The 20,859-nt window shown below is 44.1% G+C and overlaps 2 protein-coding genes across 6 annotated transcripts in view; one reads left to right on the top strand and one right to left on the bottom strand.

Moving 5' to 3' along the window:
* Positions 1 to 179: 179 nt before the first annotated feature.
* ZSCAN29 (zinc finger and SCAN domain containing 29) lies at positions 180 to 12,491 on the top strand. 4 transcript variants are annotated; one of them, XM_055556246.1, is made up of 6 exons: positions 180 to 686; positions 1,220 to 1,655; positions 2,062 to 2,266; positions 4,139 to 4,834; positions 6,667 to 7,134; positions 9,356 to 12,491. In XM_055556246.1, exons 2-6 carry the CDS (start codon positions 1,341 to 1,343, stop codon positions 10,240 to 10,242), a joined length of 2,571 nt encoding a protein of 856 aa, XP_055412221.1. In that variant the 5' UTR covers positions 180 to 686; positions 1,220 to 1,340; the 3' UTR covers positions 10,243 to 12,491. The 4 variants fall into 4 exon arrangements, with proteins under 4 accessions (XP_055412221.1, XP_055412222.1, XP_055412220.1 ...); XM_055556247.1 differs by having other exon boundaries at positions 180 to 727; XM_055556245.1 differs by having other exon boundaries at positions 180 to 748.
* The window catches only part of ADAL (adenosine deaminase like), a 23,788-nt gene continuing 14,159 nt past the window's right edge, over positions 11,231 to 20,859 (bottom strand). For both annotated transcript variants that reach the window (XM_055556275.1, XM_055556274.1), the window contains 5 exons: positions 19,691 to 19,817; positions 18,570 to 18,650; positions 16,644 to 16,782; positions 14,979 to 15,079; positions 11,231 to 14,459 (listed from right to left, as the gene is read on the bottom strand). In XM_055556275.1, the coding sequence (XP_055412250.1) occupies positions 14,274 to 14,459; positions 14,979 to 15,079; positions 16,644 to 16,782; positions 18,570 to 18,650; positions 19,691 to 19,817 (634 nt within the window). In that variant the 3' untranslated portion in view covers positions 11,231 to 14,273. The remainder of the gene's footprint in view (positions 14,460 to 14,978; positions 15,080 to 16,643; positions 16,783 to 18,569; positions 18,651 to 19,690; positions 19,818 to 20,859) is intronic.

Here is a 20,859-nt window from a genome sequence, read left to right as displayed (position 1 = left end):
GGAGGCGAGCGCTCCCTTCTCTATGCGCGCACAGGTCTCCGGGACGCACCGTTCTTCCTGACTTTACCCGCCGAGACAACTGCAGGGGAGACCGGACGGAAAGCAGCCGGCGCGCCGCGTCCCGGAAGTGCGCCGAGCTCAGCTGGGCCCACTCGCCGGCTGCAGCCGGTGCCCCGCAAGAGTCGCGGGAGCTGACCTTGCGCATGCGCCTTTGGCTCCCGAGTCACCCACTCGGACTTCCGGTTTGGAAGCTGGACTGGGAGGCTGGCGAGCCCGGGCTGGAGCCAGACCCTGACTGGGTGAGGCTGGCCGGTGGGCAGAGATGCGAGCGGGTTGAGCGATAGCCTGAGAGGAAGAAGCTCTCAGGTGTGGGCCACAGGGTGCTCTCAGGGCGCCTTAGTCCGGTCGGAGGCCTCTGGAGGGACTCATGACGGCTCCGAGAGTGACCTGGCCGGAGGGAACGAAGACAAAGAGGCCGGAACCCCGCACCCGCCGCTCCTAGACCTGAGCTCCGCGCTCGAGAACCTCGGAGCGCCTGGCCACCACCCGAACTCGTCCTCAGGAGACCCATGACTACTGCCCCCTCGGAATTCCTCTCTCCACCAACTCAGTGTGACTCTCCCCAAACCCACCCGGACCTCGCTTCAGGAGCCAAAATCAGCTTCTCTCAATGCGCGAGGTTTCCCGTCAGTAGTTCCCGGATGTTTACTGAGCGCTTACTTCTGCTGTGAGGGAAAACAGAGACCCAGTATTCAGTACTTGATTTTTGTTTGGGGTGGGAATTGGTAGTGGTGGAGTCTCAGGGAGAGGGGCGGGCTGTGAGGGCCTGGGGAAGGACGGCGGAGATCAGCTGCGACCCGCTGGACAGAGGCTTTTTGTTACCTTCAGCAGAATGGTGACCTGCCTTAAGAACCTCCCCGGCTCCAGGTCTCCCAAATGGTTCGAACTCACTGGTCAGGGGAGCTCCATGGGTCAGATTTGGGGGCGGTGGAAGAGTAGACAGTACTCTGTATCCTTTGCTGCTTCTCCGGGCTGCCCTGGATGTTGCCCAGAAATGCAGCCTTTGAATGGTCTCTCACCTTCATGCTCCGTTTTGACTTCCTGACCTGAAGCTGGTGCTACCTCAGGTGACCACTTAGAGCATATGGGCAGTCAGGCCAGCTCTGACAAGACTCTAGACATATATTCCTTCTGATAGTGCCATCTCTCTCTGCCCTAGGAGGAAACTGCTTACAGAGAGAGACTCATCTGCAGGTGATTCTCCAAGGACATGGGAAGATGGGTGTAAGCCCTGGAACCTAGACCTTTAAGTGAAGGGAAGCTGCTTCCTGCTGTGAACCATGGCCAAACCCATCCTGAGAGGGAATGGCTCTAACTCTGAGGCCTTCCGACAGCGCTTCAGGAAATTTCATTATCAGGAGGTGGCTGGGCCCCGGGAGGCTTTCAGCCATCTCTGGGAACTCTGCTGTCGTTGGCTAAGGCCAGAGGTGCGCACCAAGGAGCAGATTGTAGAATTGTTGGTGCTAGAGCAGTTCCTGACCGTCTTACCTGGGGAGATCCAGAACTGGGTACAAAAGCAATGTCCAGAAAGTGGAGAGGAGGCAGTGACTCTGGTGGAAGACTTAGAAAGACAGCCTGGAAGACCTGGACGTTCGGTGAGCAGGGAGGGGGAATTCAGAAGTATGTGACTGGGAAGGGGCAGGATAAAAGGCCAAATTAAGGCACAGTCTCCATTAGATGCTCCTACTTCTGGTCCTTCAAAAGGTAACTTTTTCAGACAGGTTATTGGGAGATGCCACCTGAGTAACTTTTCAACATAATGAGAGGGGAATTCTTTTTTAGTGTGGAATTGGGTTTACTGTTTTGTTCTGGAGTTCCAGCTGCTCTAAGCTAACAGTAATGGAGTAAGAAAGACCCTTGTTCTATTAACCAACACCCTACCACCACCCCAACCCTAGCCGTGTCCCAAAAGGATGATCTCTTTTGGGATATTAACTAGACTCCTCTGGGAATACCCCTCATTATGACCTTGCAGTGACAATTCATGGGGGTTGTTTCCAGGTCACAGTCTCTGTGAAGGGGCAGGAAGTGCGCTTGGAGAAGATGACACCCCTGAAATCATCACAAGAGTTATTAAGTGTTCAGCAGGAGTCAGTGGAACCCCAGCCCAGGGGTGTACCCAAGAAAGAGAGGGCAAGAAGCCCAGACCTGGGACCACAGGAGCAGATGAACCCAAAGGAGAAGCTCAGACCTTTTCAAAGGAGCGGTGAGGAGTAGATTCATGTGGGAAGATAGGATGCCGTTCTAAGTTGGGAAGTAGGGTTGGGAGCTGTGAGTGGGAAAGGGATTTCAGGAATGAGTGGAAATGGAGCATGCAGCTGTTGGGGACCTCCTGAAGGCAAGTAGCTTAGCTCTCTGTTGCGATAAGTACTCTTATACTTCCTCTTTTGATAAGTCTGCCAGAGAATGGCTCTCTATAGTTTTTCTATACTTGGCTTATTTTCCCTTTAGTCATTTTCTTTCTCCATATTAAACTAGATTTGTTTCTTTAAGCTTTTCCCCAGAAGCTCCATTCTTCAGAGCTAGTAAGTTTTTGTCACTCCTTTGGAAAATTCTTCAAACATCATGTTAATTGTGGAGAATTAAATTATATATATTACTCCAGTGAGGGTCTGGCAGGTAGAGGCAGACAAAGAATTTTACTTCAGAATTTCATTATACTTTCTTTCAGTATAACTCAACTAATGATTATCATTCACCTGATACTCCCAGGTCTCTTCCTGATTGTCTTTGTGCCTGGTTCTTATTCTTAAACTTGGTTTTGTGGAACTTGTTTTTCGTCTTTGTACTCTGCTGAGTTCCATGTTGTACATTGTTTTCCTCGAACACTTCAACTTGTTGAGGTGGTTTTGAATTCTGATGTTATCATCCCAGATGCCAGCCTTCCCAGCCAGGCTGGTAGTGGTCTGTCTAGTCATCCAGATGCAGTCCCTCAACCCCACTTGCAAAATCGATCCGTTTTGAACAGCTACCAACATGCTTAACACCATGCAGGGTACTTGGAACGAGGAAAGGTGCCTCTCAGAGAGCCTATAGTATGAGAATGTAAAAGTGAACATAAATATGTCAACTGAACTGTATTCAAACAGTGCCAAACAATGACTTGTTACTCAGTTGTGTGAGTACAATAGGGGTTGAAAGAGTAGGAGACGAAGGAGGGCTGTATGGAAGGCTTCAGGGGGGCACTAATGGGTTAAATTTGCATAGAAGGGAGGGAGTTAAAGTAAAGGCAAGGCAGAGTGGTGAATGTGTGTTGCATTCTGGAGAGAGGAGTCTGGTATGAATGGGCTGTGCCTGTCAGGCACTCAAGTTAAGGTTTGGCAGTAAAATAGCACATGAGCTGATGAAGCAAGAGCCCGGAGTTAGGTAGAGCAGTGATTGCTGCGTTACCCAGGTGAGGGAAAATCAGAGGTCTAGACTTAGATGGTGGCATTAGGAATAAAGGATATATACTGAGGGAAAAGCCTCTAGAAGTTACTGACCAAGTGTGAGAGAAATGGAACAGTTGAAGACAGTCTCTTCCTTGCAATCACTCTTGAGTTTAATTCTCTAGTCCCAAGTAGAGAAGCACAGCTGAGCCTTGAACAACATGAGTCTGAACTGCACAGGTCCACTTATACACAGCGATCTTTCCATAGTAATGACTACAGTACTGTAGTTGGTTAAGTCTACAGACGTGGAGGAACGTGGATACGGAGGGCCTACTGTGAGCTCTGCTCGGATTAACCCCCATGTCGTTGAAGAGTCAGCTCTCTAGGAGGCAGGAGGTGACTGTTTTCAGCAGTGCCAGGACCTGCATACAAGTAGTCAGGAGAGCTAAGCAGTAACTTGGAGCAGAATTATCTGCTCTGAACACACAAGAGGACACTTTCCTCTGTCACCCTGCTCTGGAAAGTATTTCTCATTTTTTGAGGTTTTATGTATTTTCCTCACTTTCTTCAATCCACTGATCTTTCTGAAAACATTTTCTTACTTTTCTTTATAAGCTTCTTGGATTAAAAAAAAAGCAAGTCTGAATTCATACTTTTTTATGATCATTCCAAACTATGATGTCCTTTGTTTGCTTCCCTGCAAGCAGGATTTCCATGTTCTAAATCCAGCATGGTCTCCAGGTTGGAGCAAGGAGAGCCATGGATCCCAGATCTGGGGTCCAAGGAGAAGGAACTCCCAAGAGGCAGTCACACAGAAGACAGACGAATGCCTGCTGATCTGTTATCGTCCAGGAGAGAGAGAAGCAGCTGGGTGGACCAGGATCACTGGGGCTTTGAGGATGAGAAGGTGGCAGGTGTGCACTGGGGCCATGAAGAGACCAGAACTCTCCTCGCAATTCTCAGTCAGCCTGAGTTTTATGAGGCTCTCCGAAACTGTCATCGAAACAGCCAAGTGTATGGGGCTGTGGCAGAGCGGCTCCGGGAGTTTGGGTTCCTCCGGACCCTGGAGCAGTGTAGGACCAAGTTCAAAGGTCTCCAGAAGAACTATCGGAAAGTCAAGAGTGGTCACCCACCTGAGACCTGTCCCTTTTTTGAAGAGATGGAAGCCCTGATGAGTGCTCAGGTTATTGCCCTGCCCAGTAATGGCCCGGAGGAGGCGGCCTCTCACTCTGGCCTGGGAGGCAGTGATGCTGAGACCGAGGAGCCAGAGCAAGAGGGCTGGCACCATGAAGAGGGAGAGGAGGCCACGGCTGAAGAGTCCGACAGTGACGAAGTGGGCCAAGAGGCCACTCCCCAGGACCCTGACAGCTCCACCACACCTGTCCTTTTCCGTAGCCCAAGTGGTAAGCCTTTCTTCTTGGCATTTTAGGATTAGACGGAGGAATTAGGACGTTGGGTGTGGAGTCAGTAAACTTATCGTCACTTGCCAGCTTTGTCACTTAAGAGAATAGAGGCATTTCTCAGTTCTTGATGTATTTCCTTCTCTTGTGGGAAAAGCAGTGAGTTAATAGTAAGTAAAGAAAAATATTAAATATTATAAAGAAATACACTCAAAATTCAAGTGAGTCCTGAAAAGGAGTACCATTCCTTCTGTTTCTTCCTTAAAATATATTTTCCTGATTATAAAATCACTGAAGGCTGAGAAAATCTTGGCAATATAGTATCTTTAAGGAGAAACAGTTTATCTGTTGAGTGCCTTATATGAACTGGTGTTTTATTTTTATCCTCCAAACTCAAGTTTATTATGTGTTCCTTTTTACTTAAAAGAGCATAGTGAAGGACTGTCTAAAGTTGGGAAAACATTTTCTACGTTTCCTCTATGAGATTTGCATCACATATTGGCATTTTAACAGGACCCAGTTTTGCAGCAAGAAATCTTGTTTAACACTCCATTGAAATATTATTTGCCTATGGAACCATCTTTAAATATCACATTATTACTGATGTAATCTGTACAACTAAGCTGTTATTGGAAAAGCACCACATATGAAGCAGGAGGCTTTGTTTCTAATCCTGCCCACTCATCAGCTAAGGGAACATTTCACAGTTTGTGTCCTCAACTGTAAGGTATGGACAGAGCTAACTCCAAAGCTGCAGTTCTACTGCAAACAGCTATCTGTTCCTTCCACGTTTTATTATGTGTTGTTACTTTTGCTCTGTTCTAGTCTTCTTGTCTTGCACTTTTTCCTTTAAAAAAAAATAATTCTCTTTCCCTTTTTGTCACTGGAATAAATTTAGGTAAATCACAAACATGGCCCATGTGCTAGTTGCTATTACTTTATCTGTGTTCTTTTTATTTTTTTCCACTGCTTTTTCTCTGTCTTCCAATTATTTCCCTATTGCTTCACTGGCAGAGAGTGGAGGATAATGGAAGCAATGTCATTGCCACCTGGCTCTCAAGTGGGAGGAAAGCTCTTGGAACCTCTCTTCTCTTTAGCTTGAGGGACCTTCAGGGAGCAGAGTCTGTGGTCATCCTGATGAAGTTCTGCCCCTGCTGGGCACCAGGAGATACTCCATGCTCTGCTTCCTTCCTCCTCCTGGCTCTGCCAGTCCTCTGCTACTAAGGAGAAGGTGCATGACCACAGGTTCTTATCTTGTACCCTTCAGGCCTTTGCTATTGTTGGGCTGGCTTTTTGAGACTGTGGCCAGGTGAAGAAGGGCCATAAAAGGGAGTGCATTAGGCAGCAGTATGAATCTGAAAGAGACTGTTCCTTGGGATTTTGAGACATTCTTTGGGAGACTTAATTTATAAGGAAGTAGGGCTGGTAGGAAAACATTGATCAGAGAATTTAAGGATGGCTCCTGGCTGACAGTGACTGACGGTAGGTCTTCTAACCAGTTATTTTCTAGTTAGGATAAGAACTCCAGAACTACTAGAAGAATGGGGAAATGCCTTCTGTATACTTGCCTCAGTGTACATAATGATCACTACTGTGATCAGGTGAAAAGGCCTTTTAAATTGAATGTAGGAATCAAGGTCTCTGTGAAACTGATAGAGGCCAGAGAAGCAGGACATCCTGAGAGTCTGCATTGATTTGGAAACGTGAAGTGTTCTTGCCTTCTCACCTAGGAGCCCAAGCTTAGGTGACTTTTCATGATGCAGATGCTAGGACTGAGGAATTGTGGCTATAAAGCCCTGCAGTAAGTGGTGCTAAAACTTCTCTTCTGGTGGCAGGTGTGCACTGGGGCTACGAAGAGACAAAGACCTACCTTGCAATTCTTAGTGAGACTCAGTTTTACGAAGCCCTTCGGCACTGTCACCGCAACAGCCAGTTGTATGGAGCCGTGGCTGAGCGGTTATGGGAATATGGCTTCCTCAGGACGCCGGAGCAGTGTCGGACCAAGTTTAAGAGCCTACAGACCAGCTATCGGAAAGTCAAGAATGGCCAAGCACCAGAGACCTGTCCCTTCTTTGAAGAGATGGACGCTTTGGTGAATGCCCGGGTGGCTGCCCGGCCCAGTGACGGCCAGGAAGAAGAGATAGCCTTATGCCCCATGCAGGAGACCAGTGAGGCTGAAGCCAAAAAGCAAGCCGACCCGGCAGTCGAGGCCATAGAAGATGATTCTGAAGATGATGACGAGGATCCCGAGATACCTCCAGAGGCACTGACCCGTGCTCCAGTCTTATTTCAGAGCCCCAGTGGTAAGATCCTCTTCTTAACGTAGAAGTAGCAAAGGGAAGTGGAGAAGGCAATGGCACCCCACTCCAGTACTCTTGCCTGGAAAATCCCATGGACGGAGGAGCCTGGTAGGCTGCAGTCCATGGGGTCGCTGAGAGTCGGACACGACTGAGCGACTTCACTTTCACTTTTCACTTTCATGTAGTGGAGAAGGAAATGGCAACCCACTCCAGTGTTCTTGCCTGGAGAATCCCAGGGACGGGGGAGCCTGGTGGGCTGCCGTCTATGGGGTCACACAGAGTCGGACACGACTGAAGTGACTTAGCATAGCATAGCATAGCATAGCAAAGGGAAGGCAGTGGCATCTAGGAGAAAAATTATCAGATTGAGGACCAGGAGAACTGGCCTCTACACCCAATACTCAGGGATTCCTCTCTTTTCTCCAGGTTTCCTGTCTATTTAGGCAGCTTTCCACTTGACTTGCCTCCTCACGCTATAGCATCAATCTGAGATGGCTGCAGACTTTGTAAATGTGCCCTCATCTGCACGTGAGCTGCTCAGTTACTAGCCAGCGTACCTAGCAGGGACTCTGAAAGCTAACATTTCCCAAACGGCATGTCATGTACACATAGTACATGAAGTTGGTTTTTTTAAAGTTCAGTCTCATTTCTGCTTTTTTCTTCTAGTTTCAGCTTATATACTATCTGTATGCCTGCTTTATTCATATATATGAAAACCTGATAATCTCTTTCTTCAGACACACTTAATGCAAAGTCTGAAATTTCTGAGGGAACTGACCCTTTGAATCTTATTTACTGTTTAGGAAAAAAAAACATAAAACTTCATTATGGCTTCCCTCCTTGCAGGAAGAATTCTGTTTTTGGAGTCATACATATATATGTATGTGAATATGGACTATGTTATTAGTTGAGTACCTTAAAGCAAGTTACTTAACCCTGTAATTTTACTTATATATTAAGACCAGCCTCACAAGACTGATGTAACTGAAGTACCACAGTGAGGCACCTAGCACAGTACTTGGGCATTTGATAAACAACAGTTTTCTTTTCCAAAATATTCTTTAGATCTGCATTCTTCAAGTGTGCTCCACAGAGCATCAACTCCATGAAGCTATTAACATGTTCCACTAAATAACAGCTTCTAGGTTTAGGAAATGCTAAGTACCCCTCTCAGAGGCTCATAATTTATAGCCACATATTTAAGTTTCTGAGATTTCAGTTAATATAATGAACCTCCATTTCATGGGTCTAATCCTAACACTGGGCTTCTGGGTAGAAATAGTGCTTTAAGGGGTACATGTTCTCAGATTTAGTCCAGGGAATTGGGATCCAGAGTTTATCTGAAACCTCTGAAAATTCTACAAATTCAAACTAAATTTGCAAACTGAAACTTTCCAAGTATCTACAAATTCTCATAGCCTAGGCCTGGGAAGCCTGGCATTTGGCTCTTAGACAAATATTAAAGCTTAGTTTGGGCATTAGAGTAGTGCTTTGGAACATCTAGTGATTATTTGTCCGTGGGCAAAGAGAAAGTTTGAAAGAGACAGCACCTACCAAAGTTTCTCTCTCAGAAGGCCTTTTGTTCTTTGAAAGACAACAGGTATCTTTCTACCCTGTTTTTATTCTCAACACATGGAATTTGAGGGTGAAAAGGACTCAAGTAGCTCTTCCTCAATATAGAAGTTCCCCAGTTTCCCTGGGCATTCTTTTCTTATCCCTTTAGTTACTGGCAAAGAATATAAACCGTGACAGGCCTGAGATGAGGCTAAAATACAGCATTAGAAAGTGTCTTTCCTGCATAATCATAGTCATGGTTTTATCTTAAATCTGGCAGGTTTTTCTTGGTATACTGAGAGGATTTTCTGAAGATCCCAAATATCCAGGAAAAAGAGTTAAAAGAACATATTCATCAGTTCCCCTGTAGATGAGAAGCATGTGACAGATTACCAAATAGGCTTTAATAGACAGTAGTTATTTAGGACGAAGAAGGCGATGGCACCCCACTCCAGTACTCTTGCCTGGAGAATCCCAGGGACGGGGGAGCCTGGTGGGCTGCCGTCTATGGGGTTGCACAGAATCGGACACGACTGAAGCGACTTAGCAGCAGCAGTTATTTAGGATCTAGAGCTCCCTAATTTTTATGTTAAGTCATCTAATGTGATACTTTACAGTCACACATAATAATTGAGAAAATGGGTAACTTAAATTTCTATTCTTATGTTAGGTTTCGAGGCTGGATTTGAGAATGAAGAGAATCTAAAACGGGATATTTCTGAGGAAGTACAACTACATAAGACATTACTTGCAAGGTCTGAAAGAAAAATTCCCCGGCATCTTAATCAAAGTAAAGGCAATGAGAGTGAATGCAGATCTGGAAGACAGTGGGAAAACACCCTGGGAGAGAAAAAAGGAAAACCAACATTCCCTGAAAGGAGTTTAGGTAAAGTTCCAAGTCATCAGAGACCTTACTTGGGAGAGAGACCCTATAAATATCTGAGATACAGCAAAAGCTTTGGTCCAAACTCCCACCCTATGCATCAGCTAGCCCATCAAGTAGAAAATCCATATAAATGTGCCGATTGCGGGAAAAGCTTCAGTCGGAGCGCTCGCCTCATTAGACACCGGAGGATCCACACTGGAGAGAAACCTTATCAATGTCTTGACTGTGGGAAAAGTTTCCGTGACAGCTCCAATTTCATCACCCACAGAAGAATCCACACAGGAGAGAAACCGTATGAGTGTGGTGAGTGTGGAAAACGCTTCAATCAGAGCTCAAGCCTTATCATTCACCAGAGAACCCACACAGGAGAAAAGCCCTATCAGTGTGAAGAGTGCGGGAAGAGTTTTAATAACAGCTCTCATTTCAGTGCACATCGGAGGATACACACAGGAGAGAGACCCCACGTGTGTCCCGACTGTGGGAAGAGCTTCAGCAAGAGTTCTGACTTACGTGCACACCACAGAACCCACACTGGAGAGAAGCCCTACAGGTGTCAAGACTGTGGCAAGTGCTTCAGTAAAAGTTCCGCTCTTAACAAGCACCGAGAGATCCACACACGAGAGAAACTTCTGTCACAGCCAGCACCTAAGCAAGCCCTTGAGGATCTATGAGAAAAACCGCCTCATTACATGTATTGAAATTGTTTGGAAACAGTTCTCCAGTAGTGAAATCCACCTCCTAATCTGTGCCCAACTAGTTAAGCAAACAGTCTAGAATTTACCCCACTGCTTGTTCCTGTGTTTCTCTTGGATCTAGAGTAAGAATGAAAGGAAGAATCGTTCCCTCTCCTTGCTTGTATTGACGGTAACACCCTTTCCTCTCAGAGCCTGAGTTGTTCCCCTAACAGGACACAGTAGCAGATCCTGTGAATTTGATGTGTACCCTTTACTCATCACATTATTCAGTTGCATGTCAACTAGAAAAACCCACACTGCAGCATTTCATGGAGAAGTAGTGAGGATTCTCACTGAATGGGTCTAGCTCTTTATACAGTAATGGAAATGCAAAAAAGAATGATTTTTTTTCCTGCTCACTTAAGTCTGTGCTCAGAATGATATACTTATCACACACACTCCTTTACCTTAAAGAAGGAGCCTTTAAGTGTCCAGTCTGGTTCTGACCTATAAACCATTTTGTCAAGAATCTAGGTGTGCCATACGGGGGAACAGTGTAAACCTCATATAAACAGTGAGGTGTGAACCCTGGATTTCTTACTGTCTTCAAAGCCCCAGAAGCTTTGGAATAGAGTAACATTGTATTTACAGCATCTAGTGTGATTTTTTTCTGGTCTGTCTCATCATCTAAATTTTGTCTGTCCCTTGTGGTCCAGAAGCCCAAAGAGGAAGGCAAGTGGATGCAGTAATAGGGAAAGCAGTTACAACTGCCAGAGGGACTGCCATAATCCACACACCCTAACACCTGGATGAGTGTCACGCATCCTATGGACACAATACTAATGTGCGATGAACAGAAACCACTGGCCATGTTCCCACAGACTGGGAAAACAGACCACTTTGTGCCAAAAATTCTTTACCCTAATGGTAAGGAGGACAAATTTGTCAGTGGAGTTGACAATACTTACATATACACACACACACATTCAACTGTATACATTTATTTTTAAAAGCAGCTCTTCAAACAAGTGTAATTCTGATAGCATAAAGATGGTATTGAATTAACTGCCCACATATTCACAGTAGTATGAGCCTGTACAGCACAAGTTAAACAGACCCCCTCCTTGTCCTTACAACCTACAACAGATGACATTGACAGGAACAAATGGTGCACACGTACAGCTACAACGGTTTTAGAGAAATTTAGAAAGCTAGGTAGTAACAATGCATAAAAGTTAAGGTCTAAAGCATTCGAGTTTGGGGAAAAAATGAGAGGTATTTCCTTCTCTTTAATCAGGAAGGCTTCATGAAGCAGGAAGTGCTCAGAGGGAAGGTTTACTGGGCAAGATGAACTTTCCAAAACTAATTGTAAAACTGCATGCTGAATGGGTGAGAAATGGGAAAACTGGGGAGCAAGGGAACAGAGGGCAAAGGACAGACTGTAAGGAAGGTGAGACAAAGCTCAGAGTAGCACGGTAAGGGCTGTGCAGGGGTCAGAGAGGGACTTGCTTCAGCTGAAACGTGGAGTGCCAGGAGTATCACAGACGGGCTTCCATCCCCAAAATATTAATATATCAGGTCCTGTGCTGCACTTACTGACAGAGCAACAGCTGACTGGCACTGGGTAAGAACGATGAGAAGTTTTAGGGGACTAGCTCCTATGGGAGACAAAGGTCAGGAACCAGTATCCTGAGAGAAGATATTTCGACTGGCAGGTCAAAGGAAAGAAGATGCCCAATGGCTAAGGTCTGAGATAAGTAGCCCTGTCACAGTCACATTAATGAGCTCTCAGGAATGAGATCTGGGAGAGAAATGGGGAGATAGGATATTCTAAAATCCATAGCTTACTGTGGTAGACAGTAATGATGTCTACCAATGATGAATTGGAGTTCTGGTGCTGAGGGAATTTCCTGAGTCTCAGGAATTAAGGGGAGGTGGTACCTCAGTTATGTTGCCTAAACAGACAGGGAGAGAACAAGAAATACCAGTGTAAAGCAATGCCTCAGGATCTGAGATAGTTTAGGAAGTGTGCTGTAATGTTTTTAAAAGAGAGTACCGTGTTCAGTATGTCTATGTATAGTCTTGTGGAAAAAGCACTGGTGGTGGCATCAACAGATACGAATTCTGGCTCCAGATGCCTTACGTGTAAGTCAGCCTGCCTCCATTTCCCTTTGTGTAAAGCAGAAAAATGTTTACACCTTAATCTGCCTCTCAGGGATACAAAGTTAATAAAAATTATAAAGTGCCCAGTGGTTCTTCAAGTGCTTTTTTAAAAAAATGTATATATGCAAATTATGATTAAGTCATTCCTGGGAAGAAAAGATAAATCTTTACTTGCTTTTTTTGGCTCCCTGTGTGGGGCTGCTACAAGTATGCCTGTATGTTCCAGACTGAAAAACAAATTAGAATGTGGTAAAAGACAAATCAGAATGAAAATTCTTCCTTAGTATCTGTATCCATATCCTTTAGGACAATCCATTGGGACCCATTATAATTGGGCATGGAGAATGAGTCTATCTTAAAAGACCCAGGACCAGCCCTCCAATCTCCAGATGAAGAAAATGTGCAAAATGAATAAGACAAAGGCAAAATTCTTACCTGGGAAAAGTCAATCTTATCTCAAACTAACTCACAAACCATTATCTGCCACTCTTGAGGATGGATGAAGCAAGAAATAATACATAGCCTTCTGACATTCTAGGAGAAGCCAAGCCTGCTGCTGGGAGAGCAAGAGGATCTGTGCACCCCTCCCTTTAATTCCTGTAAGACCGTGGGGACAGACTGGGTGGTGTGTGCAGCAGAGAAAGCAAGGATATCTTGGCAGGAGCTAGACAGTCATGTCTGTTCTCATCAGTTGTTTTCCTCGTGCTATTCTTCCCCCCCTCCGCCCCCATGCTATCCCTTCTTCCCTTTATTGTTTATTCTCTATGGCCAACGCCATATGACTTAATACACACATATACATAGGTTCCCCAGTGGCTCAGAGGTTAAAGCGTCTGCCTGGAATGATGGAGACCTGGGTTCGATCCCTGGTCAGGAAGATCCCCTGGAGAAGGAAATGGCAACCCACTCCAGTACTCTTGCTTGGAGAATCCATGGAGTGAGGAGCCTGGTAGGCTACCGTCCATGGGGTCACAAAGAGTCGGACATGACTGAGCGACTTCACTTCATACATACGTTCATATATATACATATATGTGTGTGTGTGTGTGTATACATACATATATATAGAGAGAGAACACTGCCATTTCTCTTTTATTGTAACCTGAGTATAGGTTTGTCCTGTCAACTCTATAGGGAACTATTTTTATCGTGACAAAGTAAGGAAGGGAAGATGAGATATGAGCACAAAAATGGATCAATTCTCTCGCCATTATTCAACTCAAAATCTAAAATGTATCTTGACTCCAGAAGGATTAATCATGAGAAGGGCAAAGGCAGATAGATCTCAGCAGCTAGCTTGATCTGTCACGAGCATCACCCAAAGGAGGTTAACCCTGGCTACTGGGATTCACAAAAATCCATGGTATGCAGTGTGGCCTGGAGTCCAGTTCTGGAGAATACTTAAGGGAGTCTGATTAAAGTAGGCACAACAAAACACAGAGCTGTCATCAGAAACTACACAGATTAAAGGTTTTGGTAACAATCTGTATTCCCTTCTCACCTTATTTAGACTAGCAGTTCCAGAACTTTTCCTGATGAGAACCTACTTTGATTTTCTTGAAGTTTCACGATCTCTAGTGAAGAGGGACTGTTAAGGCAAAACCATTGCTAGAATGGGGAGCTCAGTGTGCAGCAGCATTCGGGTCCCTTCCTGAAAGCAGCATGGAGGTAAGCCATGGACGACCTCAGAGCCTTCAGGCGGTTTAAGACAGATTTACTGAGCACCCACCATGAGAAAGGTGCTGGTGTCGGAGTCCGCAGCACTTGGCTGCTATGGTTCCAAGGGAGGAGTGGCTTACTAAGTGGGATATGGCTGGGAGATCTAGGTTGTAAAACACACTCAAAAGTATTCACCTCGTTACAGCTTAAAAATGGGGCTTCAGATGACTCCACTTCTTCCTCAGGTCAGCTTTGGTGCTGTCAGAAGCAAAGATGTAGCTGATGGATTCATAAGACAGATCCCACACCTGAGACTGGGTCAGATGAAATGTTTCAGCCGCCAGCTGGTACTCTTGAGAAAGGCATGTTGCAAAAACACCCTTATCATCAGTCTGTCAATGTAAGAAAGTTTCAAAATGAACGAGGAAATGACTGTTAAAAAAAAATAACAACTCTCAACTTTTGTTGAGAGTTATTTTCCTATTTACCATGCTTTTAAGAGTCTAAAGGGGCCTACAAATGTATCCAGGCACATTTGTTACTGAACAGTCTTGTTTATCCTTTTTAAGAACATAAACCACCAGAGTAGTGGCTCTCAACCATGGCTGCATGTGCAAATCACCAAGGGAGCTTTTAAAATGCATCTGTGCCCAGGACTCAGCCCCGATTGATCAATGAAAGCATTATCTCAAGAGGTGGGTGTTGGGCATCGGTACTGTCGTTCCCCCAGGTCCTGCCCAGGACCTGCCCCCGCAGAGCCAAACCACAGTCACACCTTTGCAGCCTCTCACACTCCCTTCCTCTCTCACTCCTCCACTTGGGCACCACCCCTGGTGTGCAACGCAGCCAGCTAGACAGTGAACGTCTGACCTACGGCAACTCTGGGACTAAAAGGGAGCAAAACACCTTACACAGATCACGGCAGGATGGGCAACGCTGTACCAGAATCCAAAGTGATGTCGGTCGTAAGATGGAACTGTCTGGCTTTTGACGTTCGAGGTCAAACAAAGTTCTAGAATGAGAGGGGAATGGAAGAAGCTTCTAATTAAAAGACCTATTAGTAGAGACATGAGAAATCTTCCCAAGCTATGCTCATTTAGTAGTTGGCCTTTTTTTACATGTGAAAACTGCCATGTGCTGCGGTTTACAGCAGCGACTGTACCAGGCAGGGAATTAGTGTCCCCTTCACAATCATGTGCTCCCCCCTTTCTTTTACGAAAAAGGAGAGGAAAGAGGAGCGTGATAAGCCAGTCACCATGACAAATGCAGGGAAGCGTGAGAGGGGAGTAGACGGAATCTTCACAGGGCTGCTGCACTTCTTCCACAGTGGAGGCTGAAGTAAAGGTTAGGAAACAGCAGCAATGCTTGAGGGCTGCATGTTACAAAACTCCAAGAGTGGAAATGGACCTTTTCCATGAAAAGAAAGGTCTCAACTCCTTCCATTCACTGCCTCCTGCAAAGAAGTCTATCTTAAGAATGACTTCTATGATTACAAAACTCCTGCCTTGAGATGCTGTGCCCGGCTCTCCAGCCAGAGTGAAATGCTTCGCTGACTTGATTGATGGCATCCATTCCTTTCAGTGAGGCGGCTGCGACCCAGGGCCACTCAGTCCCAGAAATGGCAAACCCAACCTGCCCCTGCTGATTGCAGAGCCTGGACACCACTCCAAGTAAGATCACTAGGCAAGTGGTTTCCAAGATTCTTTACTTTTGTGGATGTTTAAAATTTTCTTTATTAAAAAGAAAAAAAAATCTCACCCATTATGAATTGCTGAAAAACTCTCTAAATTAGTCAAAAAAGCACACCCACAAAAGTGTTACTACAAACTGTTAAATTTGTAAGTTCGGTGAATTCATCATTCAGTAAAAAGGTTTCTAGCCACCTGCTTTTTTCCCTCATCAGAAAGGCCTTCCCCAACCATCCAATCAAAAGTGGTTAGCTATCAATATTCTACCAGCCTGTTTAGTTTTCTGAAAAGAACTTATCACTGATATTTTCTTGTGTATTTGCTTACTGTCTCTCTTACCCATGCTAGAATATAAGTTCCTTGAGAAAGAAACATTGTCTATTTTTTTACTGCTCTATTCTCAGCAATTGGAATAGTGACTGGAAGAGAGTAGGCACTTCATAAATATTTGTTGCTAAATAAAAATAGCTCCTGGTATATACATGTAGACAAGTATGTGATGTTAACAGACATATAAAAGTATACTTGGAATTTTGCAGACGTCTTAATCTTTAAATATATGTTATATATTTTTACAATATAAGTAAACAGGTTAAAGTCATTCCAAAATGATAGATGACCCTTATTACTTCAATATAATACCGAGTTCCAGGAACTGGGGAATGCAGCAGTGAGCAAGACAGACAAGGGCCCTGCTCTCATGGAGCTTTTATACTCTAATGGGAGCTATTAGTAAAATTTCCTGTTACTTAGATAAGGTTGAGAAAGCATCACTTCGTTTCTAAATGATATCTATGTATTTAGAACAGTGCTTCTCTACATATGGGTGGCAAGCTGCAGGCAGGGGAGGAAGGGTCAGAGAGTTGCCTGGAGGACCTGAAGCCTTACCGAGTGGTATCTGGTGTTGCCTCACAAAGTCCACCAGATCTGGGGATCCTTCCTTGGAGGAGCTGAGAAATGTCCCATGCCCAATTCGGTCAGGAAACAGGTTCAGGAGTACTTGTGTTTCTGTTTTTTGGTTTGGAATCTCAAAAAAAAGAAGGGGAGAAGAGGGCATCAATAACCTCTTTCAGTGGTTCTTAAAAGTACTTCTTATTTGCCTTTGATCTTCCCGTTCATTTCCCAATATTCTTCTGGATTCATTTCAATGATAATAATAACTAGAGAGCCAACAGTTATTGACTTTTACATACATTCTGCTTTAAACCTCACAAGAATTATACAAAGTATTAAGACAAAGAAATCAAAACTCAAAAAGTAAGTGTTCAATAACAAAATCCCACAACTCTATATGCATACGTGTGTTCTGTGTTGTGTACATGTCTTCACACATATTAGAAAAACAACTGAAAAAAACATAAAAACGAAACTGTTAACAGGATCAGCTCAGGAGCAGAACTGAAGGGGACCTTCCAGTTTTTATTTATTTACTTCTACTTTATACTATTTCTCTACTCTTCGATTTTCTTCAGGTACATAAAACTTTTGTAGCTAAAAATATAAAGCATTTTAAAGAAAAGCTGTCCAAGCTCACAGAGCTAGCATAATGGTAGAGATAAGGGTGAAACCCGGCTCTGTCTGGCTCTGGGGCCTAGCCTCCATCCACATGGTGCATTCATGCTTTATCTTGACAAGGCTGCCTATGTGCATACCACAACCACCACGGAAATGTGTGTCTAGCTGTGCTCTTCATCTCTTAGATAGACTAAAAGACAAATGACCGTAACAAGTCGAAATGAAACGTTTCCCATCCAATGGATCAAATAAGACAAGAGAAAGTAAAGTAAGGGCAGGTTCTTATGCTGTGCACAGAACCAGAGGTAACCGGCTTCATGCTGGCTGTTCTGTTACCCTGACCGATGGCTTCAATCTGGCATCGGTTAGGTCAGCTAGAGGGTGCCCTGTGTGTGAAGGATCTTTTTGATCAGAGTGTGGAAACATAGATCCTAGACTTTAAGTTCTGCTACTAGATTACTGACTCTCTGCTTGTAGACATGAAAAACACTCAGTACTGACAAGAAGCTCCAATTTTTGCCTCAATCTTTATATCATGACCCCATCTAATACCCCAAATAATCATGTGCAGTAAGTAGGTAGTATTTCCTGCATTCAAGAAACAATTAAATCCAAATTTATCAAGTTGTATACCTTAATTATTTACAGCTTTTTGTATGTTAATAAAAGAAAGCATTAAGTAGGCAGAAGTACTGAGGTAACAAAGCAAATCTACCTATAAAATGGAAAAGTGCAAGAGAGCCCTCGTTTGCCCCTCAGGGACATGCCGGCCGGGGAAGTGACTCTTCTCCAGCTACTGTCCATGCGTGACCTGCCCTGCGCTCTGGCTGTCAAGTTGGGGCTCACGGGGCACCCGATCTCCCTCTGGGCCTTATAAAACGATGATGAGCTACTTCCTTTCTTGCCAGTGTATGTGATACATTCAGGTCCCTTCCCTGCAAGGACAAGCGAGGCAAACTCTGCTTTTCTCAGTGTCGGTTTGCTGATAACAAGGCTGCTGACCAAAATTCATGCGTTTTCTCCACCAAGCTGTCATTGAACTGTTCTAAGGATGCAGCTGTAGCGCAAAGTCAACAGCCAAGCCCAGGAACCATAACAACACAGAAACCGTAACTCCAGGGACTACGGCAAGTTATGCCTTTATCGTTACAACTTACACAAAAATATTTCTATTTTCTCTCTAAAAGTGTTTTCCCAAGCCAGGTTTATCTTTAGCCATGTACAAGTGATTATTATTTTCTGTTAATGATTTTCCACTGTAATCTACCCTCTCCAGCCTAATTTTACAATATTATTTACCTCTGAAAGATGAAGTGCCAACTTCAGACCAGATTTTTTAGCTTCTAAAAGAGGTTCCAAGAAGTCTTTTGCTTGTCCTGCCTTGAAGATAAAAGTTAAAATGAGGATATATAAGTCTAGGCAAACTGAAGAACTGAGTATTCTGTCTCAATAACAAAGGAATAATGGCAGGAAATAAAGTGGCAGATGGACTCATTTGTACATTTTGTTTATAAAACAAAATTAGGGAATTCAAAGCTGGCAAAGCCACTGGCCTTGCCCTCAAGAATCTCAAGTATCAGTGAACCTCAGGTGAATCAGCTAAGCTAGATATAACAGTCACCAAATTTTATTTCTGGAAGGTTATCTAGGTATCTAGAGCTAAGGAGAACTCACCTGATTCAGGAACAAGTATGACTGATAAAGAAAGCTTCTATCAAATGGACGATGAAACAAGGCCAGAACAGCCCAGGTTTAGTTACAGCTGTAAGAACCAGGTTCATAGGACTCTAATTCAATGATTTTCAACCGAGGTGATTCTGCCCCTCAAGGGACATTTGGTGACGTCTACAAACATTTTTGGTTGTTACAACTAAGAAGGTGCTGGGATCTATTGGGAAGAGGTCAGGGATGCTGCTAAACATCTTAAAATACATAGGACATTCTCCTACAATAAAAATTCTTTGGCCAAAGATGTCAGTAGTCACAGATGAGACACCCTGCTTGACTATGACCTTCAAGAAGCTCTAGGCCAGCCTTTTTCAACTGGGGCTTCTGTGAGATAATTAAGCCCTGCCCACAGTTAAGCATTAATTAAGCATTAGACATGGACTATAATAAATCAACTCTCTCTATGTATGTAGGATGGTACTAGTTGGATACCATCTTTAGAAAAATGAAAATAATCATACTGTCATACAAATTTTTTTTTTCTTTTCCTTTTTTTACAGGGCTTAACTCTTTCACAGAAACCTGGAGAGCAGTTGCTGCGGACATTCTGGTCATCCAGGACAGAACACGGCTTCACACACACAGGGCGTCTGCTGAACCTCTGGAGAACGCAAGGTGCCCCAAGCTAATCTTTATCCCACAAACTGATTCTACTTTTTAGAAATAAAACATATTTTGGAAAAATAACTTACTGAAGGGTCTCCACTGAGGTCGAGGCCAAGAACTGTATCCTCTGCAGAAAGGAAGAACTCTTCAGCAAGTTTAACAGCCTCCTTGGCTGCTGAAGGGCCACCTCTTCTGTCAATTGATATCAAATACCTTCAATGAAAGAAGAACACAGTTGAAAACGAATGCTGATTGTGAAGATGAAAAAGACAACTCTGAGGATGGCCAGAAGGTACAGCAAGCTACCTGCGATGTATCTTATTGCAGAAGTACAGCCTGAATGACTTGACAGCTTACTTTGCCAGAGGGAGTGAAACATAAATTTCTAAACAGCACCAGATATCTAGTTACTGCTCAAACTTCTGATTATTTCATGTTTTTTTTTTTTTGTTGTTGTTGTTGTTCATGTATTTGTTTTTTAGTCTGTTCGGTTCAGAATCTAACTAAGGTCCACACATCGTTTTGGTCAATGTGTCTGAAGTCTCTTTTAATCCATAGCCACTTCCTGCCCCTCTCTCCCACTCTCCACCTCACCCCTCTTCCCAGCCTCTCTTCTTGAATTTGTTGAAGAAACCAGATCATTTGTTCTGTAGAGTTTCACACAGTCTGATTTTGCTGACTGAATCCCTATGTTGCTAACATGTTCTCCTGTCTCTTGTATTTCCTACGGATTGGAAACTGGATCCAGTCTAGAGGCTTAATCGCATCAGATTTAATACTGAGGCAAGAGGAATTAATAGGAGGTGGTTCCTTCATCAGAAGGCTTCAGATCAGATCACATCAGTCGCTCAGTCGTGTCCGACTCTTTGCGACCCCATGAATTGCAGCACGCCAGGCCTCCCTGTCCATCACCAACTCCCAGAGTTCACTCAGACTCACGTCCATCGAGTCAGTGATGCCATCAGAAGGCTTAGATCTCTTATTTCATTAAGGGTTACAAGACTGGTAATATTCTAACATGTACCCAATAGCTGATACAAATTATATTAACATATATTAAAAAATAAAGAAAATTATTTGATTATTGAAGTTAAATGGTTTTCTATATATTTCTTGGCCATTTCTATGTTTTCTCTTCTGAATTCTTGTCTTTAGCCTGTTTTTGTTTTTTAATTAGGGTATCAGTCTAGTTAAGCGTAACTGAGAGATGTTATAGACAGATTGTATAGCCAGAAAGCCAGCTAGCTTTCTTTAT

This window comes from Bubalus kerabau, chromosome 19 (assembly GCF_029407905.1).
Source record: "Bubalus kerabau isolate K-KA32 ecotype Philippines breed swamp buffalo chromosome 19, PCC_UOA_SB_1v2, whole genome shotgun sequence".
In the NCBI taxonomy this organism is placed as follows: Eukaryota; Metazoa; Chordata; class Mammalia; order Artiodactyla; family Bovidae; genus Bubalus; species Bubalus kerabau.
The sequence above is the reverse complement of the archived record's forward strand: the minus strand, read 5'-3'. Positions and strand labels throughout refer to the sequence as shown.